Source organism: Etheostoma cragini, chromosome 10 (assembly GCF_013103735.1).
Source record: "Etheostoma cragini isolate CJK2018 chromosome 10, CSU_Ecrag_1.0, whole genome shotgun sequence".
In the NCBI taxonomy this organism is placed as follows: domain Eukaryota; kingdom Metazoa; phylum Chordata; class Actinopteri; order Perciformes; family Percidae; genus Etheostoma; species Etheostoma cragini.
Window position 1 is genome coordinate 12,969,906 of NC_048416.1, and position 24,500 is coordinate 12,994,405.

A 24,500-nucleotide genomic window follows, 5' to 3' on the forward strand; every position below is an offset into this window, starting at 1 on the left:
AATGTTTTAGTATTGCACTTCAAAAGAGTCAGATCAAAAGGCTAATATCCTAACATCTACGCTCTTATGTGAGTCCAGCCCAAACATTTTTAGTTTCTATTTTTCCCCATACAGTAACCCCTTTCTTAGACCCTGTCTGGCTGTTAAATAACTGCCTTATACAAAATCCACGCCCCGATTTGCACTGCAAGGTTTCTGTTATAATTGTAGTCTCCCGTAATTTCTTCAACATGTTCAAAGCAAAAATGTCCAAATATATTTGAAAAAAGCAAAGTTCCTCCTGAGTCACAGATTACATTATACAACTGTTTTCATAGGCTGTGTCGTACTTCCCATGATTAGAAAAGTGACTATGTAAAATTTGTGAAAATCCCCTTTGAGAGAGTAAAAATACAAGGCACCCAGGTTCCTAGTATTGTTCATGTTGGCTCACTGTAACCTGGCTTGGCTTACTGGGACACATGAATAGGTCACAGCCCAGAGTGGAATGCCTGTGCTTTCCCCACAATGACAAAGTCAAAATGTCAGCTGTGAAAAAGGCCTTGTGGTTACAGCATCTCATGAAGGGGGGATGATGGGATGTATTTTCTGATAAATGCAATTTGAAAAATACAGTGATAAGGAATACAACATAAAACATAAAATATGTATTTTCAGATAAAAAACCACAGTAAAAACAACATTTTTCAACGAGGTCTGTTCAGCCTGAGCGTTTCTGCTGCCTGTCATAGATAGCGGTGGTGATTCCCCATGTAATGCATGACCTCAAAATAACCAGAGAACCTCCTCTGTACAGCAGAGCCACGCTCCGCTGCCGAGATCTCCACAGCCTCCTCCAACAAGCCCTGACCCCTTTCACCTCCCCTCCCACCTCTGCCTGCATGTTTGCCACAAGCACAGACAGTGGGTAGAGAGTCAAGCTGGTTGCCATGGAGGTCAGCGTCCCTGAGATGAAGGAGGAAACAATTGGATTGAGCCCCTGTGCCTCCATGGCAGCACACACCGGCCCCTTCAGGCCAAAATAAAGGCAGCTACCAAGAGCGTTTCGGGCTGTGATGGGAAGAAAGGCTCTGTAGTAGCCCGAGGCCAGCCTCTGCGTCTTCAGCCTTATAAGAATACTCTTCAGGGTGGGTAGATGGCGGTCATTTTGGCCATTTTGCAACACATTCTGGACACGCTCAAAAGGGGTAAAAACCACAGCTTCTACCATACCGGCACCAAACCCAGCCAGAGCAGGAAGGGCAGAGGTGGAGATGACATTTTGTGATGAAAGGGAGAGCTGGCGGAGGAGTGTGTCCTGGAGGCCAAAGAGCAGCGTGCCGTTCAAGGTCTTCATCAGTAATGGTGGGGCCACGCCCCTGTAGAGCTTTGCAGGTCCCTCTTTGCAGAGCTGTAGCACGGCCTGGTAAATTTGGCTGTTGTGGATTTGTTGACGGAAAACAATTTTGTAGAAAGGGAAGACGATGAGGGTGGGGAGGGTGGATAGCAAGCTGGAGGTCCCACCGTGCAAGAAGCTGTGGAATCGAACCACTGGGTCCTTGAGGCCTTGTTCATCTTGTTTATAGTCCTCACTTCCGGCCATCCTTGAGCTGAGTAAAAATAGAATCACAGATCATTCTTTCAGTGTTGCCTTAATACAGCAACAGTCATTCTGCCCATAACGAAAGTGAAAACCACATGGTGGAAAACCACATCAAAATAAATTACACTTAAATCATATATTAATACACATTACAAAATTATTAATTACAGTCTTTGATCAGAAACATTAAAGACAACTTTAGAGATGCCACTTACCCTGGCGATGTCAGTAGACCACAAAAAAAGCGTAGTGTCTATTTTCATTTTCCTCCATTCATTGGTGAAATATAAAGGCAGCACAGGCGTATACTTGTTTTCCTACGCTGCACGTGGAGAGGGATGATTTCTGGTTATTCGTCCAATTAGGATAGAAACCAGATCAATAAACAATCAAACCTCGCCAATAACTGTGTCAAGATGGCAGGTCGCACTGAGGTTCTGCCGGTGTCTGTGATTGGACCCGCCTCTTCTAGAATAACTATTGGCCAAGACGCTCTAACGTGGTCGGCGATTGGTTATTTTGCCTGTCAAAGTGTTCACTTTCTCAGAGAACTAGGGTGTTGCAAGCAAGTAAAAAAAATTAAAATAGAAACTTGTAAGTAGGTCTATATCGCCTACTACTGCGATTATTTTCTTCTTACTTGAACTTTTTAGAACAACTGATGCCAAATATTTGGATTTTTCCCATTTTAAAATACAAATGTGCAATAATATTGCCTTAAATCTGTTTCAAAGCCTTCTATACACTACCAGGATTTATCATTTTTGTTGGCGAAATACTGAACACATTATTTACTGGCAACAATATTTAGTGTAAAAATACTGGAAGGCTATAAATATAGACCAAGGCTTTTTATTGTAGAATGTAAACTAAAAATATAATTAAGGACATCATGTCACTGATGGAACATCAATGTCCTCCGCCCAGGGTCAACCAAGGAAAAGGAGCCTTCACCCACTGCAATAAATGCAAAGTGCATTGAAGAAACAACATAATTGCTCTCTATGATCCAGGTTGTGTGTCACTTATCAATATTCAGCTTATAGGCAGTTATAAATAGTTAAATGCTTGCAAGTACAGTGGATATAAAAAGTCTACACACCCCTGTTAAAATGCCAGGTTTTTGTGAAGTAAAAAGCATCTGAAGCACTTGAAGTACCTTTTGATTTTATTACAGCTCTTTTGGGTAAGGAGTTTATCAGCATGGCACATCTTGACGTGGCAGTATTTGCGCACTCTTCTTTGCAAAAGTGCTCCAAATCTGTCACACATCTAGTGTGCACCATTCCAAAACTTTCATCTTCTTTTGGTGAAGCCTTGCTTTTGTGGATTTGGATGTGTGCTTTGGGTTGTTGTCATGCTGAAAGGACAACTTCCTCTTCATCTTTCTAACAGATGCCTGAAGGTTTTTGTGCCAAAATTGCCTGGTATTTGGAACTGTTCATAAATCCCTCCACCCTGACTAAGGCTTCGGTTCCAGATGAAGAAAAACAGCCCCAAAACATGCTGCTGCCTCCACCAAGCTCTACTGTGGGTATGGTGTTCTTTGGGTGATGTGCAGTGTTGTTTTTGTGCCAAACATATCTTTTTGGCTTGTGGCCAAACGGTTCAACCTTGGTTTCAACTAGACCATGATACATTTTCCCACATGCTTTTGGGAGACTTGAAGTTTGTTTTTGCAAACTTCAGCCGGGCTTGGATGTTTTTCTTTGTCAGACCAGGCTTCCGTCTTGCCACATTAACCCAAAGTATGATGCATTAATACCAGAAAAAAAGAGAATAGATTTTAAGGATAATTAATTTTATTAAGAACACATCCTCAGATAACTGGCGCATTCACCCTGCTGAAAAAGTAAACACAAAGGTTTGGAATATGCAAATTATAAACAAATCATTCCTCCAGACATACAATAAATGAAAACAAAATTAGCAGGTAAAGGAAGCTCCAGCCTGCAGAGACAAACTAAAAACCTGACAGCTTCTCTATAGAAAGACCTTCAGCGCAGAACCTAAAAAGGGTAAACCCTGGACACTGGGTAGACCCCACTCAATGGAGGGAACCTCAAGAGTTGAAAGAAACAGCCTAGAACACTTTACAGCCTGATAAGCAATGTAAAAGTTCTGCATCCAGTGAGCAAATAAAAACAGCTAAATAGGAGGGGGACGAGATGACTGGAGGAAAAAAAAACATTCCATTTCAGACTGTTGAGGCACTCTTGGGTTGAGTGGAGCTTCAGTGGCACTGTAAACTAGTTCAATACACATTCACTTCATTAATTATCTTTCAAACAGCAGATAACACAAGAGCAACATGAAAAACTACGCTCGTTCATTGTAACAAAAAGCACTGTAACAGCTTTACATGGCAGATGCTTCTCCTGACCACTGCGACCTGCCAGGGATATTTAAACAAGCTCTCTGACAACAGATTGAAATGACTCCTGGGGAGGTAAAATGGTCAGGAGAAACTCTGTACCCAATGCCATGCTTCCACGGTATGATTCAGCTCGGCTCACGTTCTGGTACCAGGACTTCTCAGGGTAGGTGGGATTCTCAGCTGATCGCCATGGTGCCGCCCTATGACACTGCCATGATGGAAAAACACACGACTTACTGAATCCTTTTATAAGAAACCAAACGGAGGAACGTTTGCACTAAGGCAATTGTACGGCACAGTTGTGTGGGCAGCAATCTTCTGCGACAATCTAGGTCGAGTGAATAAAAACGATTGCGGTCGCCTATTTAAATTTCTCAGTGGTCTGCAGTATTTTAACTCCACCTTCAGGTATCGCCTCAGCTTGCTTGCAACCATGGACCAAGGTAGTACCGAAAAAAGTACCCGGTGCTCTCCGCACCTTTGGCCAATGGAAAACCAAAAAAGAGCGAATAAAGCTGAGCTGTACCATGTGGTGGAAAAATGGCATACATGTTATGAAAGGGGGTACAAAGTTCACAGTGGATAAACACTTATTTATCCTAGTACAATAAATATGCTGGCCTAAATTGGTAGCTTGCAATTGCTTTGGTGCCCAGACATGAAGGGACACTGCTCAAGAGGGAAAGGACTCAAGTGAGGGGGTTAGCATTAGTAACAAACATGACTGTTCTTTCTTCTATTTTTTTTCCACGGTTAGATAGCAAATCTTTGCTAATGGTTGCGTTTGGGTTGGGGGAAACTCCCCTCTTCTCTCATTTGGTGTAACAGCACACAGTAGATGGGGGACACCATTTGTTACAAGGGGACATGGCTGAACAGGTATGACACAGACTCGCCGTTGTGAGTTCTACGGATGGCCTCTGCAAGGATCATGGAGATGTCAATAACCTGGAGAGAGAGGATGAGATGTTGTGAAAATAACTAGATTGAAGGATTTGTTTATTGAAGGAAGACTTTGAAAGTAATTTATCAAGGAAAAATACCAATTAAAACTGAGGATTTGCACCTTTGTTTCATAGAACATTAAATGCAGTTATTTCTATAAGACTGTATGTTTCACTACTCACTTTGGGCTCTGGAAAATTGCTTTTTATATTTTACATTGAAAATAAGTAAAATTCTGTATCCGGACCTGTATTTTGGGACAATGCTTCATCTTCTCCTCCTGCGGGATTGTATTGGTGACCACCACAGCTTCAAAGCAGGCATTGTTGATGCGCGAGATAGCTGGGCCAGAGAAGATGCCATGGGTTAGAATGGCATACACCTTGGTGGCACCAGCAGAAATTAGTCTAAGGGAGAGAAACACTATTATGCATTACAAATTTCAATATGACTTGCATGTGGTGGTCAAGTCAAGTTATGCTGTGAAGTCCCAAATTTATTTACCAATTCCTTTACCACAGAAATAAATAAAGGGACTTACTTGTCAGCAGCATGACAGACTGTGCCACATGTGTCGGCCATGTCGTCCACTAGAATTGCGACCCGATCTGTCACATCTCCGACAAGAACCATGCGGTCCACCTCGTTTGCTTTTTTCCTCTCCTTGTGAATAAGTGCAAAGTCCACATTCAACCTGTCGGCTATTGAGGTGACTCTGCAAAGGGAAAGTAAAATGTTCACGAGTTAGAGCTACTGTGTGAAAGTGTATCAAGTTGTATACGCACACGTCTAATTAGAGCCCTGTTAAAGATTAGTAAAGCCAACACAAGTTTAATCTAAAGTAAATTCCAGAGGACATGCTCAAGGATAGAAGACCTACGGTATGGCAAGTGCCACCGGCATACCTCTTGGCTCCTCCTGCATCGGGTGAGACGATGGTGCAGTTTTTCCATTCAGGGATGTTCTCTTTGATCCACTTCAGCACCGCTGGCTCTGCATACAAGTTATCAACAGGGATATCAAAGAATCCCTGGAAAAAGATAATAGATGAATATGGACCGGGGTCACAGGAGCTGAGCATGTACTACCTGCTGGAAGGACCAATAAAAGGCCCATGTCTCCCTTTGTTGACATCTATATAAACGTAAGGCTATGAAAGTCAGGCTTATAATGGAGGTACAAATATAACCAAAAAAGGACGGATTAATGGCAGGATACTGAATAAGATGGACTTCTTTTTAGGACTGCTTTTGTGCTTCTCACCTGTATCTGTGAGGCGTGCAAGTCCATAGTGATGATATGGTCAGCACCTGACACTGACAACATGTTGGCCACCAACTTGGCAGAGATAGGAGCACGGCTCTGCAATGAAAATAGATCTCATCAGTCACATGGAATGAGTGAACTGGCAAGCATGGATTGTTTCTAAAAATAAAACTGAACTAAGAGCATAGCCAATCAGTAAAATATTAAGTCAGTTTTTTTTACAAACTTTTAGACTCTACACCTTAAAATAGGTAATATAAAAATATTTACAGTATGACACTGCCTCTTTCAATATACTACAATACAGTAGGTGATACAATCACCTGTATGTACATAGAATGACTAAACAGGGACGCATGGTTTTAATTTTGCTCAACTAGAACTGTCAAATAGGTTTAAATTATAGATGTTTGGCATGACCGCAATATGGATTTGATATGGAAATAGTAGGGCAGTTATTGCTATGTAAACACACTCAAAACAAAATCCTGCATCACAAAACTAATAAATGTTTAGATTTGGTAGTTTATTGCATAAACATTACATTCATGCAATATCATTCAAATGTAGGAATGAGTATGGGAGTAAATAATATATCATATAATAGCTTAAGGTAAGAACAGAGATGGGAACTGCAGTTGATTCAGCAAAAGCATACAGAATAAGGGATAAGGAAAACAAAACAAAAATAAAGAAAATATGCCTAGTCAATTGAATACTGATGGGAATGACTGCAGGCTTCTTGTCATGATGCAGGATGGCAAATGGCATGACAGAAGTAATTAGATAGATATCCCTCACCCCCACCTTGTCCTTCTTGTCTTGCCGGGCATATGGAAAGCATGGGATGACAGCCGTGACCCTGGAGGCAGAGGCAATCTTGCAGGCGTTGATCATGATCAGCAGCTCCATCAAATTGTCATTAATCTCCCCACAGCCACTCTGCACAATGTAGACATCTTCCCCACGCACGCTCTCTCCTATCTCCACGCTGCCAGAGGGGAGAGGTGACAAAACAAACAGCACTTAAAGCAAGAGATAGATGAGGCAGAGTAAACAATGGCGTGCGATCTGAACCCGGGTATTAAAAAGCACTACAATGAGTCAGAAGGTCTCGAGTATCATATGATATTATAGTTTTAGTTTATTGAGGCAACTAAAGTGGCTTTGTTGCTCAGAATTCCCAGTTTGTTAGTTAGCATGGGTCGTTAGCCATGCGTGAACTACAAGTTCCTAAAAACACTGCGCGGCATTTCACCATGACACCACGTTTCTATTCGAATAACGTTATGGTTACATGTCGCTAGTCTCCAACATTTGCGTACCACGTACAGCCTTCCTCTAATTGTAAGCTTATTTAAAATAAGTTAGCCAGATCAGAAAAAACATACCATGTTTCTTGGTTGCTAAATTTCTTCGTAACAACCTTCCCCAGCTCGAGACCCAGGCGGTCTGCTATTTTTTGAGACAGGTCCGGATGTGAGCTACCGCTGAATATTTTGATATTCGGCATTTTGTTGCGGACGAGGGCGTCGTTCAGTCCGAGCAGGCAGCGAGCAGCTGTCGAGTCAGAGGAATAGAAGGTTCCAAGAAAACAAATAGAAACTGGTCAACAGTTGATATGCAACTCTTATCGAGCTTTAGTGTGTTCCCTACCTATCCACCATTATGTCCCACACATCACGCGTGCGGCGGCTCTTCCTCCCAGGCGGCGCGCACGCTTTGACATACGTTCTACCGCGATGACGTCATTTTGGGCAGAGGAGCCAAAAAAAAAAAACAGGGGCACGTGAGCGAGCAATTTACATTGTAGTATCTTCTTTCTATCGTTTACATAGGCTACACATATAATTCAAATTAAAAGCGCAAAATGCGGAAACGCAAATACATACTTATACATATAAACCGAGTTTGAACTGCCCCTAGTCTTTGAGTTGTACATGATATGGCCTAAAATAAATAGTCTGTATTTTCTAAATTGTTACATTTAAAACACGGATATCGGCGTTAAGGTAACGTTACCGTGGTCATGTTTTCTCTATTGATAATGGGTCCTTTGGAAATGCGGGGACTACTGGAACATTCACCACCTTTCCTGGTATGTGGAGACCACTGTAGTACATGTAGGCCAAGGCAAACCATAATTACCTGTATGAGATCTTTGTTGTTGGATATGATGTAATACAAAGTAGGATATAACGTTATTTTGGCAGAGACCCCTGGCAAGTACCTGGCACTACCTTCAGGACCTCAGAAACAACATGGCGAACTTTGGGACTTACGAATGTGCTGCACCCAAACGCAGAAGTGGTAAGTAGGCTATACAACTTAAGCACAGCATACATTTTGTGTAGTAATAGTAGTAGGAGTAGGCTAATAAAAAACAGGTGTTACGAATAATATTAAAGCTGTGATTTATTCATGTATCCCAAGCCATGATTAGCATGCACAATAGCCTTCCAGACTATCAACTTAACACAGCTAAATGTATTCAGTCATCATTAATTTGATTATTTTCATATTGTCTACTCAACTGTCAAAAAAGCCTAATAAGTAATGACTGGTGTGTAAATTCAGACAGTTGTATTTAATGTATTATCTTTATTGTTTCCAATTTTGTAAATTATGGTAACTTAATTGCAATGTCTTTGGCAAAGAGGCTAGCCTGTCTGTTTGGGCCAGCTTCAAATCTGCTTTTCAAATGCAATAATACAAATGACACAAAAAAAATATTAAAGTAAACCTACCTAAAGTGGTAACAACACAAAACCATTTTACTGCCAATAGTTGGTGTTTTGTCAAGGTTTGCACTGTTGAGACAATATCAGTTTTTACCAGAGGCAAATGAATGACACAACCACAGCAGTAAAAACCTGCTGGCAGCAACAAGAGAGACGTTTCCGGACAATTTATCTTTTACATGACGTCATTTGTTTAAAGTCATTCTAATGGACAACCTGCCACTACGGCAAGTTCACTGTGTGCAATGTCACTTCCAAATTCTCTGAAAGAGTTTATAATATAATATACTTTATTGCTCATAAAACATGAGTTAACTTTGTACACAGACAGAAGACCACAGTGACGACAAGATCATTGACAGTAAATAAAGACAGGAATGAATACGTGCACATAAGGAAACTAAGGATTAAGCCATGAGGCTCATCGTGTGAATGAAACAGACAAATCCACAGAGTTTAGCAAAGCAACTAAACAATGAAAACCACAGAAAATGTTTATCAGGATGTTAAAATGTTCAAGTGCTGATGAGAGAACATTGTCTGATATTTGTTTATAAAAATAAACATGTCCCATGCTTTATACTTATAATATACTCTTTAAAATATATGTTTTGCTATTAGTCTTTATGTTACATTACTACTATAAATAATTACCTTACAGACATGTTTAATCTTTTCCTTTTACAAAAGAGTGAAGAGTTTGGTTAAATCTCAATGTTACAGGTAATGTTTTGAAAGTGTTTCTTATTCTCTCAAATATGTTGTTTTACTATTTCAATTTACAGTGAATACATTTCAATACTGAATATCATTTGCAAAACATTAACATATTGCCACAACGGCCTTTAGAACTGGAAAATTATCTGTACAAACAGAATCATTTCCTTCAATGTTCAAAGTATCGGACCCTGAAAGTGTAATATGTTAAGGAAATCATGCACTGCATTGAAAGAGAAAACACTGCATATCGTTATGGAAAATGCCACATTAACAGTGAAAGACAAACCGGTAAAACAAAAGTGCTTGTAAACACTACAAATGTATTCTAAAACCAAAAAAAAGTACAACAAAGTTGATATCATGATTTCTTTAACATTAAAGGTCAAACTCTCACGGTGAAATGAAAAGTATTATGTCGTGGGTGGCTTTATTGCTTAATTGATGAATATTAAAGGTGAAAATATGAATAAAACAAACTTAAGGATTTAAGTGGCTCAAATTAACGACATTGATAAGCCATACTTTGGCTAAAAAACATTTGTTGCATTTAAATAACCACCCATTGATTTATATTGTTTTATTAATTAACATTTGCATGTATGCACCGTATGGCACTAAGTATCCTAAAACTGTGTACATCATATACAGTATTTTAACCTTTTTGTGCAAGAAATGGCAATATAACGTTTCTTGTCTTGAGTATTGTGGCAGCCCAGTTGTCACTATTCATTTGGTTACGCAGCAGTTCCTTTCAACAGAATGTCCAGTATACATGTTTGGCCAGTTCAACTAAAACGCCTCTCTGATTATCCAGGAATAACAAGAGGATGACACACAAAGAAGATTTCAGACAGGAAACAGATGTTTTAGTTTTATTAAAATACATAGAAAACTACTTTTTGTGTTTCTTATATATTTGCTAGATTGCACAATGTATAACAGCACATAGAAAGCAAATTTGTTTATACTGTATCTGAAAATCTGAATAAAAACAAAGGATCCTTTTGAAACAGGTAAGCTTTAGCTTTGAGGTGATGACTTATGTATAACTGGTGGTGTGGACTCAAGTGAGGTTTTCAGCAGCAGAGTGAATAAAAAACACTTAATCAAACATTAAAAGATACATTTTAACTTCAGAGCTGATTTCAGAGGTTGTGCAAAATTCTAGTGATAAGCCTACTCACTTGCAAGTGGATGTTAATATTTAAAAGAACAAGTGAGGTGCAAGTGAGCCATGGTGAGTGATGGTGTAAAATACACTGTGCGTTATGAAGTACAGTGTGGGTATTCCTTCTCTTCAGCTGAGTGAGGTAACGATACTCATTACTGTATAGTGATTAAGACTGACTTGGGTCTCTGCTACATGGTCTGCCTGTTATAGTGAGAGAATAGGCCCTTGTCAGTCAATATAGTTTAAAATGTCACACTCGTCTTTCAGCGCTTTTCATTTTCCAATGCTGTCACTTACATTTTGACTCTTGTATCACTACGCCAGGCATTGTCAACATCGCCAACAGAGATCTCCATTTTGCATTACAACAGTTAGAAAATTTAACAAACAAACACATCACCATCTAACCAACGCTTTGGACTACGTAATTTACAGAAGTCGCTACTTGACGAGATCTTTAAAGTATTTTTGTCCAGAGCATACATGTATTTCTGATGATTTATTATAGCTTTTTTATAGATCTCTTAACTCAATACATTTCAAATATATTCTTAACTTTTTTTCTTCACAAAACATATTATTTGCTAGTAGACACAACCCAAATATATATTACACATAAAATATTATACTATAATGACAATGTGTATTGTGAATATTGATGTGAGATGATAAGCCCTGTATCAACCAGTCTGTTATAGGGTTCTTATTCCGTTGTGCATTAGTTTGGAGTATCTTTGTATTTCAAAACAAGATCCATGAGGCTACCTCAGGGCCTGTAAACATGAGATGGAACAGCTGCATTTCAAATTTTACTGAGGATGCATGTCTTGCATTGCATGTCTTGTAAAAAATGTAAACTATAAACAAATAATGAATTTGGACAGAGTAGCCACCCACATTCTGGACGGTTTTTATTACCTACTGAGCAGGCAGAGTTTTGATGGGTCGAGTGAGTGAGCTCATGTTATTGGTGTTGGAGGAAACTTGAGGGCTCACTGTCTTTGTCGGCAAGCTGCTTGAGTGTCCCATTGATTCTTCTGCTGCACGCAGAAGCAAAGTGTAGTTGATAGCTACTTCCTCAACTTTTCTCAACAGCTGCAGCCTTTGGGTTTCTGAACGAACCCCTCTGACCAATTTGATGAAGGTCTGAGTAAGTTCACACAACACTTGAAAGCTGGCTGTGACAACAGCCAGCATACGTGTTGGGCTTTTCTCAACGCTTGCCACTCGTCGACAAGCTGCTCTGAATTCTTTGAAGCGCACCGCCAGCTCCTGTTTGTACTCTGAAATCTGTGAGGGCTGAAGACGAGCCTCGCCCTCAGCTTGTGGGCTGTTAGCACACTGACGCAAAATTGCTAGCAACTCATTAGCATCCAACTGTGCATTTAGGAAACCATCGGGCAAGCTAAAACTTTTGCCCTGTAGAGCCTGTACCCGTGCTAGGCTCCCTTCCAGTGTACCACAGGCTCTTAGGTCAATCTGCTGGGTCTGTGGCTCCTCCTCCTCCTCCTCCACCTCTTCTTCCTCCCCACTGCAGTCCTCTGCATTAAGAACCTGGAGTGTTTTGCTTACTACAGGAAAGGTACGCGAGTCCAGCTCCATGCCTGGAAGAACCTGAAGGGGTATGGAGTATGAAAGCTCATCCTTCTCACTGCTTTCATCTGCTGCCTCACACTTCCTGTAGCAGAAACAGAATGAGCAGCATTTATCCTTGTCATCACTGTCTTCACTGGGCAAGGTCAGCAGCACCTCGCTAGTCCCTTCTTTACTTTCACGCAGTAGCTCTTCTCCCTGAATGAAAAACACACACTTTTTCCCCTTTCCCTCTGCCTGGTGAGACTGACTGTGGACTGGCTCTACTGGGGTGGGGAGCCTCAACCCTGTGGCCCTCACTCTTTCCATCTCTTTCTCCAGACTCTTGGCTTTAGGCCTTACCTCAGCATACACAGGTGTGCTAGTGCTGTTATCCAGCTCTCCAATGCTGTACCGCCTCTGTAGCTTCTTATATTTCGGATCTCCTGTACAATCTGTTTGAGAAGTACAGGTGGGCAAGCAGGAACCCTGCTCACCCCTTGGTTCTCTTGACTCCAGGCTTGTGGAACGTATCCGTGTGGTCTTGATCTCTAAGGTCTGAGGTCTCCTGGAAGCATCTTGTGTGTGAGGTGCTTTGGAGACTGCTGGAGGAGTTTTTGAGATAGGTCTCTCTCTGCCTCTGTGTGGTGTCTCTGTTGTGGATCCAACTGGTGTGTCAGGTAGTCGCATGCCCCTACACATTCGCTTACAGTCACAGCTGCGTCGCTGCTCCCTGGAGATGCCTGGAGCCTTTAGGACAGGGCTGGTGCGAAGCTGGCAGGCACAAGGAGTGCCCGAGGGCACAGGGGAGGATCCCTGGGGTAAAAATTCTCCCTGGGCTGATTTGGGTTTCAGCAGCTCCTCTAAGAACTCTAGCTCATACTGACGGACTTTCTGCAACTGAGCCCTTCGCTCATCTGTTTCTCTTCTCATTCTTGCTGGGAACGTAGCTGAAAGGAGGTTTCTAAAGCTCAGGAAAGGGACACTGCGCTGAGACTTCCCCTTACCACCGCCTTGCTTCTTTGAGTCTCTGGCTGGGAGAGTGGAAACCTTATCTGTGGGAGGGATAGATGTTGTTAGATCATCTAAAATAGGTAAGGATTTTATAGGGCATTTCTGTGACTCGGGCAGGGATTTTCCCTGGGCACCCTCAGTCTTGCTGTCAGCTGCATCTTTTCTCTCTGCTTTTACAGGCAAACGAGGGGAATACTTGGTTTGTATTTGAGGGCTGGGTTTTGCCAAATTAGGATCTGCTCCTACTGTTACTGCAATTTCTTTGCTGTTAGCAAGCTGGTGGCCTTTGGCCCGAAGACGCTCGTCATCTGTGGAGGATTGAAACACCACTATCTTCTGAATTTGTGGATCTTTTAGTCGTAGTTGAGGCCCAGGCTCCTTTTGAACTGGGCATGTGCAGAAAAGGTCATCAACTGGCAGAAGTTCTGTAGAGCTTGAAGGCTTCATGGTCTCACTAGAGGCAGTCTTGGCATCTTGGCACATTTTAGTCGGAGAAATCTTGGCAGAGGCAATTCTGTCCACAGGTAAGAGGATGGGTAAGGCTTTGTTGCTAAGGTCTGTATTAAGAGGTGCTGTTGTCCTTTCCTTTATACCCACAGAAAGAGTTTGGCTCAGTGTCTCTTCAGAAGAATTTGATAACTTCGGTACTTTACTGACTTGAGCTTTCAGTGAAGCAACAGACACTTTATGCTCTTCAGATGACTTAGAAGGGGGGTCAGGGATATTTGATTTAGTGGACTCAGAGTTTGCTTTAATTTCTTCTTCCTGTTCAGTCTGAGTCTCTTGAGTCCCCTGCTCTGTCACAACACTGAGAACTGCAGAGTCTTGACTAGGACTGACTTTAAAGGGAACCGTTTTGCTGAGGATTACTTGCTTGGGTGGACAGCCAGCACGAATCTGACCCACAGAGAAGGCTCCAGTCCCAATGGTCTTTGCAGTGCAGCCAGGGATAGCCAAAGGAAAGTCCCGGCGGCAGAGGATACGTTCTTTGTTGATATGGTGAGCCAGCAGGTAGGCCTGGTTCTGGTTCTGCTTCATAGCCGACACCATTTCAGAAACATCTGTCAATTCAGAGGAGTTGGTCTCGTGGCCTGAGTCCAATGATGACTCGGGTGTAATGGCAGCTAAGACAATCAGCCCTGAGGATGAAGGTAACACAGCACACTGTTAGAATAATCAAGAAACAGCGTTTATTTATAACCAAAAATTTAAATGTTATATTAGTGTTTACTGAAGTCATTAAGTTATAAAACCAAACATTTGCAGTCAAGAAGATTCATCATGATCACAATACAGCAAAAATAATTTAGAATAGTACATTTGGGTCAGATTAAAACCCCCTTTGACTGAGCTATTCACCAGTTGGCTAAACCTGAAAAAAGCGGCATCTTTTCTATGAAGATGCATGTTTGTGCTTGAGCAATGTGCAAAGACTAGCACATTTTGGACTCGATATTAATGAAATCTAAAAAATTAAGTTGGCAGATTTTTGTTAACAGTTTATATTACTTTTTATAAATAGTATATTTTATAAAAAAATTCTGTTTTTGCAGTAATAACACATGCATGGCTACCACAATATTAAGAGAGGGATTGTCTTCCCATTTCACCAGATAATAAAAGATGATGTACTGCAAATGTACTGAGCAATATTAATTGATTAACAAAGTAGCTTTATTGGATCAGTACTACTGTTAATTCTGTGTGTGAGATGTGGGCCGTGGCATGACTCGGGCTGTTGACCTGCAGTCTGTGTTGGCTGTTGAGGGTGATGGGGGTAGTCCTCAGAGGCTGCCAGAGCCTCTAGTGCCTGTAAGGTGGAAACTAGAGCATCATCCAGCTCCTGGGCATGATCTTGGACTGTTCTTGTGGCCACATTATCAATTAGTGTCACAGGCACATCTTCCTTGGCTTGGGCCAGCTTCCCAGATGCTACCCCTGCGCTGGCACAGGTTCGAGCCTTCCGCCCTCTCTTTTGGTCATCCTCATCTGAACTGTTGTCCCTAAAGCCAGGTGGTGGGGCAGCAATAGCAGGTGGTTGTGGTTGCAGTTTCTCTCCGACACCCTCTGCCTCGTCCTCCTCTTCATTCCCTGGGGGTGGTAGGGCCATTAGGTCAACAGCGCCTCCATCTCGGGAGGCACAAGCACTAGAGCAGTGCTTCCCCGAACTCCCGCTACTGCTCACTGCTGTTGACATACCCTCTGCCCTATGTCTAGCTTTGCAGGAGTCACAGAAGTATCGTGAGGTTTTCTGGGATTGACCCATTGTTTGGGCTCGGATTCTGAATCCTGCATTTTCCACTGCTGGGTTCTCTAAAACCCCAGCTATTTCCTCTGTACTCTGCTGGGTGGGGTCTGACTTAGTGCGGGGCCGCCCAGGGGGCTCATGGGAAATAAAGTTTTCATTGATGTCTAATTCAGCTTCAGCTGTTTGGAGCTCTTGAAATTGTTGTTGTTCTCGAAGATGGACATGACACAGGCCCAGATGCTGAGGCTCTGATGGAACTATGGCCCTTGAAGACCCTGACTCCCTGTGTGAGCTTTCCCTCTCGTCCCCTCGCCGCCCTCCACTTGGCAAGCTGGTTGCCCCAGAACGTGGATGAGCATGGTGGGAGCTTCTGTAATCTGAGGATAGAATTGTCAGAGCAGTGGACATTTTCAAGTGTTAAAAACTAGTGGGGATAAATAAGATCCAGATGCGAAAGCAGAGGCGACAGCTGGTGGTCACAGTGGGATTATTTGTTATTTCTGAGATGGATGTTGAAAGTTGAAGTTGTTTGAGGTTGGAGAGTTATATTCTGGTGGAATGTGATGGTATAATGATTCTTCTTTTATGGGGACTACAGGTTGAGACAGCAGATGGGAGAGGATCTGTTTATGTTTGAACAATATATGTTTATGAAATAAATAATGCTATTTTATCTTGGGAAAAAGAAATATGGAGTATCCCATTCCAATGAGTTGAGATTGAAATGAGAGAAGATACAGCAGAGGTCACCATGGGATGGTATTTTCAGTATAACCTGGTTGCTAACGGTAGCCTAATGGTTTCAGCCAATGAAGAAGCAGATCAATGTCCATGTAGACTGTACAATGATGATTATCAAATATTGCCTGACATGCAGTGTTTAATATGCTTAAAGACACTTCTACAACACTAAATGGGTGATATGAATGTTTTATCTTGAAGTAACAAAATAGTGTTTTGTACATTTGTTCACAATTTATGTTTATTTCCTAATCAGAGCATGTGTTCAAAATGAACCCCTACAAGTCAAAAAGCCTTCTAACATACCTGCCTTGGTCAGCTGGGACTGACCAGGGGTCCGGAAGTAGATGGTCCGTTTAGGGTCTACAAACAGCTTGTAGTAGCCAGAGATGAGGCATGCAAAGTTACTGGCATCAGGCCATTCCATTAGTAGGACCAGGGGCTGCAGGGGGTGGTAGGGAGGGGATTTAGGAGACTTTTTAGGGATTGCGCATTTTGTAACCTGATTGAATCAAATTTTTAAAACTGTTGAATGGTTTTGAACTCAATCCTTTTTTATCATTTCTAAAGTAACGCCCAACTGAGAAAAGAATTTTAAGGCTGATACAATACAAAAATTTGATAATTAAAAAATCCAATATGCCGATATATCGGCCAATATATATATATTTATATAAAATAAATCCAGAAACGCATAACAAAACAAACATTGCCCTAGTCATTAGTTATTTGAGTTCTCACTAAACTAATATGATAAAAATTTGTTTAATACAGAACAACAGAACAGAGGAACATCAAAATATATTAAAGTTCTGATAAATAAAATGCATAACAACACAAACTTAAGATATGAAACTTAGTCCATTGAACAAAGACATAATAAAAAAAATCTGTGCTGCCAACAGGGATGTTGTAGACTGCCCTCTGGTGGACAAAGTATAAAACGCCAACACTCATAACTGGGTCGACGGTCCGTTTTTATTTTTTTAAATATTCATTTATCAGAAACATTTTTTTTTTTTATCGGCCATTATGAATGCTGATATCAATAGTTCGGGAAATGCCTAAGGTTGGCTGATAATATTGGCCCTTCCGATACATTGGTTGGGCCCTATTCTAAAGTTAAAATGGAAACTGCACCTCTGAGATGGCATTAATAATTATAACAATCATACATATTTTCCCTGCTCCAAAATGTTGTCTTTTTATCATCATATGTATGTATATTGTGCATCTTTAGAGACGTTGTTATACCTTGGCCTCATGGATTGTCACCTCCACACGAGCCACTCCCAGGCTCTCTCGGTAGAGCTGGATCTTGGCAACCCTACTGAACTCTGCCAGAACAGTTGTGAGGTTGTTTTTTAGGTCAATCACATGGCTAATGCCATGTCGAGGACCCACCAGTAGTGTTGTAGCTGATTGTTTCTCATCCTGTAGAAAAAAAGAAGATTGCAAATATTTTCCTTAACTTACTACAGTATGTTAGAACAACGCATACTAACCTTTTAATACAAAATGTAGTTTAGACTGTTCCTTAAAATGTTGAATTGGTGCATTTAAAAAGCATGCTCCTTGTAAAACTACATGCACAGATAAGGACAAAAAGTATGGAGCAAAGAATGTAGAGATACATGTGTATTCCTCTACATTTATTACCAGTCCAACGGTGTGGAAAAGTATTCCACCAAAAGGTGGGAGGTCGTTGAGTACACGCATGTACTGCAGCTTTCCTTGGAGAGGAGGAACCTGTCAACAGAATGATAAACATGAAACGCTCATCTTTGAAAAATGAATCCTTCTCCAGCACTTCCCACGTCCTCTTGGAGGCACTGTTGAGCCACAGATGTGGATCCCAAAGTCTTATGCAACAGTTACAAGCATAGAGAGGGGAGACTTGGAGGAAAATGACTAGATATTGAGCCAACATAACCATAGTCTGCAATTAATTAAAATTTCCTCTAAAACAGCATCAACATTTTGGTATTTAAATGATCAAGAGTATGTCAATTTTGCAAGAGGTCTCTATGAATTTGCATTGCTTATGATTATGTGTTAATGGCGGTATAACCAAAGGTAGTAAAATCATCCACAACGAATTGCTTAGGTATTTCAATCATGGAAATAGGTGCAATAAAAGAGTAGTGTTAAAATTAGGGCTGGGCAATATATTAATGTTATACTGATAAAGTGATAGGAGCCTAGATCTCAGATTTGATTTTGGATATCGTAATATTGTAATACGTTGATATGGTAAGTGTTGTCATTTCCTAGTTTTCCAGGTAGCATTACAGTAAAGTGTAGTAATATTCTGAACTTAGACTAGACTAGCAGTTCTATTATATACCTTTAGTCATTAAATCATTTCTGGTGATAATTAATCCAAAACATAATTCTGTAAATAACGTTTTGTTAAAGCACCAATAGTCAATCATACAATATCAACATTGAGGTATTTGGTCAAGACTATCGTGATATTTGATTTTCTCTATCACCCAGCTCTAGTTAAAATGTTTTAGATGGACAAACCTTGTTGCCTGATGGTGGCGGATGCTGGTAGGTCTTCAGCAACTGAGACAGGCTCTTGCACACATTCTTTTCCTTGACTGTTGGAAGCAAAGTGAGGGGAAGAAAAGGCTCTAGTCCCCACTCTTTTCTGTTTAGAGCAATGGTAAAGGTGGAAGAGGAAATAGAGAAAAACATGCAGTGGAGTGGTTAATCAGAGTCCGGGGAATATGTCGACACTGAAAAGACAAAACATTTTTTTGTCCCAAGGAAAGACACAGTGAGCCTAGCTTACATTCTCTTTGATTACTGGCTTGACATGGCCACACTAAGTCTATTATAGGCAAAGTGGATCTGTTCTGCTTCTGTGGTTTTGATGGCAAAAGCTAATTACTTGCTAGGTTGAGGTTTGAGGAGTAAATGAACAAATTGAGTGAGAGATGTAATTTCACAAAGCAATGGATTTCTGTTTCTCATATCAACCTAGGGAAAATGATCCTTGACTAAATTGAGTTTTTAATACTATTGGGATTAATTATTAATCATTTAGACATTATTTATTGAACCAACTTCCTTCTGGGACTCACAGATATGGTACACATAATTATTAAGGAGATAAAACATGCAATACATCACTTTTTGTCTGTAATTTCTCCTTAGTTCATTTGAAGGCTAATTTAGTTTGTGGACTTACTCGACATGCTTGAGAGAGATCTTCTGATTGGGCCGCGCGGAGGACACAGTGATGTAGATATGAAGCGCAGCCAAGCGTAACATGATGTCAGATTTCCAGTCCATGCCAAAGCGCTCCTTGATGACATCATTGCGACTCTGTCAGGACATAGTCGCATAGTCGTTGTTTTGTACAAAGCTGTTTGCAAACAATACTGCTAGCTATTTGACAGTTATATCTAATCTAAGTCATATCTTAAGTTTAATTGCCGAGGACAGCTTCGAAATTCATAAGACTGTTGGATATCTGCAACATAAAAGCGTGTAACTCTGGCATTTGCAACCTTTCTACCTGTAAAATTGGTTGTAGAAGGCAAAGCCCTGGATCTCCAACAGTGTCGTAAGATTGAATGGTGTCCTTTTTAAATCCCCCTTTAATCCAGTACTTTACCTGTATATAGAGGTACTCAAATGCGGCGGGGTCTCTTCTCAGCAGGTCTGCAGGGTCCTTGGGGAAGAAGCAGATGCGGAACAGACACTTCATCCCTTGGAAATAGGTTCGATGTACCACCTGAGGGAATATGACAATATCAGCTAGTGAACCAACTACATCTTCGGCGTTCATCACATATATTGCAGGTTAAATCTTTGTAGGTGATCAGGGTGGTCTGCATTCAGAATATCAAAATAAGAGGGAGCCGAATTGGTTTACAATCATGTGACTTCTTGTGGAAATAATTGGAATTTTAACATTAAATTGTTGGGATTTATTGGATGCCCAAAGTATCAGAGCTGTCTGTTTGCTTTCCAGTTTTCTGACAATTTGACTGCCAGTTTACTTGACCAATAGTAGGCGTAGTGCCTCACCACAGAGATCCCTGCCCCAAAAGCCCCAACGCATTGATCAACTGAAACAGTTTTTCACACACATCTTTTACATTAATATTTCTGTTTTGGGTTTCTTACATGTGTCAGAGGCTGGTTGTCTTGCAGTAGATGCAACTTCTGATTCTGGTCCAGACCACCGGCTTCCAGCACCAAGACAAAGTGCTCAATGTAGCGCAGTGAGAGCCGGTCCTGCAGGGACGAGATCACATCCTGGAAGAACAGACGTGGAACCGATGAGAGAATAAAGTAAGAAAACATTGTATTCTGTCTCTCTCTCTCTATCTATCTGATATATGATAAAGAGGCTATTTTCACCCTGAATTAACTTTTTGTTTGTATAAGGTAGTTTGTCAAATTGATAATTTGTCATATTGTGCTATGGAGAACTTCCATGGATATTCTTTATTGGGCACAGTGAGTGGGGGTGATGCGGAGCAAACGTTTGCTTTTGCAAAGAACAATAGCTATGAATGATGCAAAGCCTTTCTCACATTCTCTTTCTTAAATGTATTGAGAACACTGTCTGAGGAAAAAATTCATGGTTCATCACATCTTACCCTGGGCTATGCCTAAGGTTAATGTTTCATTATTTCTTTGCCCTCTTAGTACATTCTAGGCATGGACATTAAAATGGATTCTTTTGCAATGATATATTGCTGTAGTTTGAAAGTCTGTGTGGAGACTCATTAACAGTTGTAAAGATATGTACCCTAATGGCTTGCTCTCCCTAACAATTTCATTGACATTTGTTGATATAACCTAAGCAACAGCTGTCTCTGAAAAAGAGGGATAAGCAGTTTTAATAGTATGGAGCTGTGCGGTTTGCATTAAATGACATCTGGGGGAGCCACAGAAATCTATAGATTGTAGCCTAAAATACTGCAGGGAAGCTTCTTTAGTTGACAGGCTAATGGGCATACAACTATGCATCCTATTATGTTTCTGATTAATTCTGTGGCATCGTTTTATTGATCTAGGTCTTCTTATTATGCTGAAGTTTCATTTAATTAGGCTGGCGGTAGTGTGCTTCCTCCATCTGTCCTTTAAAGTGCTGCTGTTTTTCTCCTTTTCTCCCTCACTTTCCCTCCATGAGCAGAGGAGAGATATTTGAAATGTAATCGAGTCAGTTTAATGAGTCTGTCTCCGACATGCCAGACTCATCTTAGAGGCTGACATAGGGACAGAAATGACCTCTGTTAGACTGAATTCATTTGTTGCTTTACGGCCTCAATCAGATGTTAAATTACAAAAACTGGCATGGTGAAGTTTCACAAACTTAAAGATGTTTTCTCTATTTATTTTAGACCATTGACTTGTGGTTTAAGTGTTAATATCATACAGTGTTAAAAATCCATAGAAATTCACCAACAATCAACAATAGTATGCTCATGTTTTATGTATTTATAAAAGGCTATATGTTAAACCTACAGTAAATAATTATTTTGGCCAACTAAGGGCATCACATAAAGCAGTAGACATAACAATGTCATATCACTGCAAAGCCAAAAGTATACTGTCTGCTTCTGCAAGTGCACAAGGGTCCCCTAGGGTCAGTGAAACGTTAAAATTGGCATCAAAGGGTGTACGTAGGCTCTGTGTCGACGTCTGGGTACCACTATTTTTTTTTGTGACCCACGGACATGTCTGCACAGCTACTCTGTTTGATTTGGTAGCGTAGCGATCAACTGTTCATTTATGGACCACATACTTCAAGCAGATATTATAAACAAAGCCACTATGTGTCTATGATATCTGCAGCTGTCCGTGTACACGTCCGTTCCAGAGTAGACTATAATCAAGCCTTAAGTTGCGTTAGAATCTCTCCGTCTGGCTCTGTTTTGGTTTTTACAAGCTCCTACAAGAAATCTATTTAGCTGTTTAGCGGCTAAATGCTCCACTATGTTCACTAGCTAGTAGCTAACCAACCATTTTGTTGTGTTGTGCTGGTACTGTAAAGTTAGTCTTTGGAAGAACCCCCCCCCCCCCCCATAAAAAAAAACAAAAACAAACAGTAAGACACTAAACCCCTTCATAGAATGGACAGGAGCTGCATAGTTGGATGATAACCATCTGTGGGTTCCTCACTACGATTACCTTTACACATTAATAGTCATTGATTCATTGTTAATATAAAAAAAGGATTATAACTGCTAGATGTAAAAGTCACAATAATGTTCCATTATCATGTTCCCATGTGCAGAGCTGTGATTAATACATACCCTAACAGTGGTACGGCTATCAAATGTGAAGGACTTAATCTGTCCATTCTCCAAGAACACCTTCAACACATTTGGTATGAGTAGCAAGGAGTCGTCCTTGAGCATTGTCTGAAAGAGATGGGGAGAGAGAAAACAGCTTGGGTTAGTGAAAATGAATGATGGTTTGTGTAAGACTTTTTTTGTATGATTCAAACCCAATCAGCAGTAATTGTAGGTCTGTGCTCTGCTATTAAGGCAAAAGAAGAAGTGAGAAAGAAGCAGGTTTTTTAGGAGGAGTGTTAAGAAACAAAGATGTCTATGTGAACAATAATACTTTAACTGAACTCTGGACAGTCTGAGAAGGAGCAAAACTCTGCCGTAGGATACCCAGCCCCATGCATTGCATCGCAACTGAATCATAGAAGGGCTTGCTCAATTTCTTTAGTCAATCCATTCAATATGTATGCCATGCAAAGGAAATTGGACGGTGGGAGTTTTAAGATTGAAAGCATAAGAGGAAAGGCCTGATTCAAGGTTATTGGTTTACGTCTCGTTAGAAGAGAAGTTATCATATGCAATTCAGTTCTGGCTAGGATGTGATGTGACAGGACACTCTCCCTAGTTTTTAATCTTGCTCAGGGCTTTTTAAGAAAATGACTTAAAATGACCCATTATGTAATTTCAAAGAACCACACTTGTGATCAGAGGGAAGGAAGGTATCTTAATGTGATAAGATGGAACTGATGTAGCCCAGATGAATTTTTTTTTACAATTCTGGGCCTTTTCTTATCTTTTCCCTGTATTTTTGCCTTATTTATGTGATAGTGGGACTTGTAAGAACAGTAGGCAGACATGTGGATTTATTGCAACAATATATCTCAGAAAATGCATTGAGTTGAAATGGAGAACTGTGTCCACAGCAGATGCCTGGCAGTCTGTTTTTGGAGAACTTAAGTATTCAATAGGCCCAACAAGCTGTTCTTTTGTGCAGATTGGAAGCAGCTAAAGCCTGAGTTATGAGTGAACAGATCTTTCTCTATACTGTAGCATCAAAGCGAGGGTGAACCATTGCCATGTGTTGGGGGGGGGGTGGCTGAAACATCTGATCTTTGCCAACCATAGTAGGTCTCTCCTATCCTTGGGGTGGCTGTAGCCTAGAAGGTAGCGTGTGTCATCTTTTATTGACAAGGTTGGTGGTTTGGTTCAACCTCTGGTCTGCTTATCAAAGTGTATTTGAGCAAGACACATGGCCCCATCTTGCACCTGGTGCAGCGCGGCTCAAAGCCCGAGACAAGCGCCTTTTGCTATTTTAAGACCGTTCAGCGCCCATGTCGTTTAGATAGCAAATGCACCTGCACCCATTTTTGCGCCCATGGGTGTGCTGGTCTTACAGGGAGGTGTGTTCAGGGGAATTCTTGGCGTATCGCTATCTTGAGGCAGCGGGAAGTTATCATGCAATGGACCAACAAAAACTTGGTCTAAAGTCAATGGCGCAGCATTTCATTGTTATTTGAACAGCGTATTAGTAAAATGCACCTACAATAGGCTTATGCACAGCGTACACACTGGACCAAAGGCTCAGAGAAGAAGCTCAGACTCAAAAGAGGATGGAGTGAGGATCCTTAAGAGAGGCTACTTGAGGCTTTGGCAATTGCTGTTTAAAGGTGCTCTCTCTGTTGGGTGATGTTACTTCTTGTTGACGTTAGAAGTATTTTCAAATAAAACGAGAATAGCTTGCCCCTCCCGTCCCGTCCCCTTCCCGTCTGTGCTTCTGCGCACTAACCCCCCCCCCAACCCCCACCCGCAAAAACTTCTTGTCGGTTATTGGCTGGAACACTTTGTGTATGCTTCGCGGTGCAG

At 41.0% G+C, this 24,500-nt stretch overlaps 3 protein-coding genes across 4 annotated transcripts in view; all 3 read right to left on the reverse strand.

Annotated features, from left to right (window-relative positions):
- Positions 1 to 631: 631 nt before the first annotated feature.
- Positions 632 to 1,952, reverse strand: LOC117951303 (solute carrier family 25 member 53-like). Its single transcript, XM_034882950.1, has 2 exons — positions 1,798 to 1,952; positions 632 to 1,589 (listed from the first exon to the last, which is right to left on the reverse strand). The coding sequence occupies exon 2, from the start codon at positions 1,580 to 1,582 to the stop codon at positions 701 to 703; it is 882 nt and encodes a 293-aa protein (XP_034738841.1). The 5' UTR covers positions 1,583 to 1,589; positions 1,798 to 1,952; the 3' UTR covers positions 632 to 700.
- Positions 1,953 to 4,702: 2,750 nt separating this feature from the next.
- prps1b (phosphoribosyl pyrophosphate synthetase 1B) lies at positions 4,703 to 7,885 on the reverse strand. 2 transcript variants are annotated; one of them, XM_034882948.1, is made up of 7 exons: positions 7,562 to 7,885; positions 6,972 to 7,161; positions 6,168 to 6,266; positions 5,810 to 5,934; positions 5,446 to 5,619; positions 5,152 to 5,311; positions 4,703 to 4,907 (listed from the first exon to the last, which is right to left on the reverse strand). In XM_034882948.1, exons 1-7 carry the CDS (start codon positions 7,681 to 7,683, stop codon positions 4,815 to 4,817), a joined length of 963 nt encoding a protein of 320 aa, XP_034738839.1. In that variant the 5' UTR covers positions 7,684 to 7,885; the 3' UTR covers positions 4,703 to 4,814. The 2 variants fall into 2 exon arrangements, with proteins under 2 accessions (XP_034738839.1, XP_034738840.1); XM_034882949.1 differs by having other exon boundaries at positions 6,978 to 7,161; positions 7,562 to 7,884.
- A 1,304-nt stretch (positions 7,886 to 9,189) lies between these two features.
- frmpd3 (FERM and PDZ domain containing 3) overlaps positions 9,190 to 24,500 on the reverse strand; it is an 87,556-nt gene continuing 72,245 nt past the window's right edge. The window contains exons 8-17 of the mRNA XM_034884433.1: positions 22,662 to 22,834; positions 20,521 to 20,652; positions 20,006 to 20,125; positions 19,577 to 19,713; positions 18,907 to 19,033; positions 18,037 to 18,126; positions 17,632 to 17,811; positions 16,684 to 16,819; positions 15,132 to 16,013; positions 9,190 to 14,527 (exon numbers count right to left, since the gene is read on the reverse strand). Of these exons, the coding sequence (XP_034740324.1) occupies positions 11,721 to 14,527; positions 15,132 to 16,013; positions 16,684 to 16,819; positions 17,632 to 17,811; positions 18,037 to 18,126; positions 18,907 to 19,033; positions 19,577 to 19,713; positions 20,006 to 20,125; positions 20,521 to 20,652; positions 22,662 to 22,834 (4,784 nt within the window). The 3' untranslated portion in view covers positions 9,190 to 11,720. The remainder of the gene's footprint in view (positions 14,528 to 15,131; positions 16,014 to 16,683; positions 16,820 to 17,631; positions 17,812 to 18,036; positions 18,127 to 18,906; positions 19,034 to 19,576; positions 19,714 to 20,005; positions 20,126 to 20,520; positions 20,653 to 22,661; positions 22,835 to 24,500) is intronic.

Bases quoted from the DNA above. Each gene is read 5' to 3' on its own strand.
- LOC117951303 (XM_034882950.1), bottom strand. From the start codon at position 1,582: ATGGCCGGAAGTGAGGACTATAAACAAGATGAACAAGGCCTCAAGGAC.
- prps1b (XM_034882948.1), bottom strand. From the start codon at position 7,683: ATGCCGAATATCAAAATATTCAGCGGTAGCTCACATCCGGACCTGTCT. The intron at 6,267-6,971 runs GTGAGGGATATC...TTTTCATTGCAG, and splicing joins ACAAGAAGGACAAGGTGGGG to AGCCGTGCTCCTATCTCTGC. The intron at 5,935-6,167 runs GTGAGAAGCACA...ATCTTTTTCCAG, and splicing joins TGCACGCCTCACAGATACAG to GGATTCTTTGATATCCCTGT.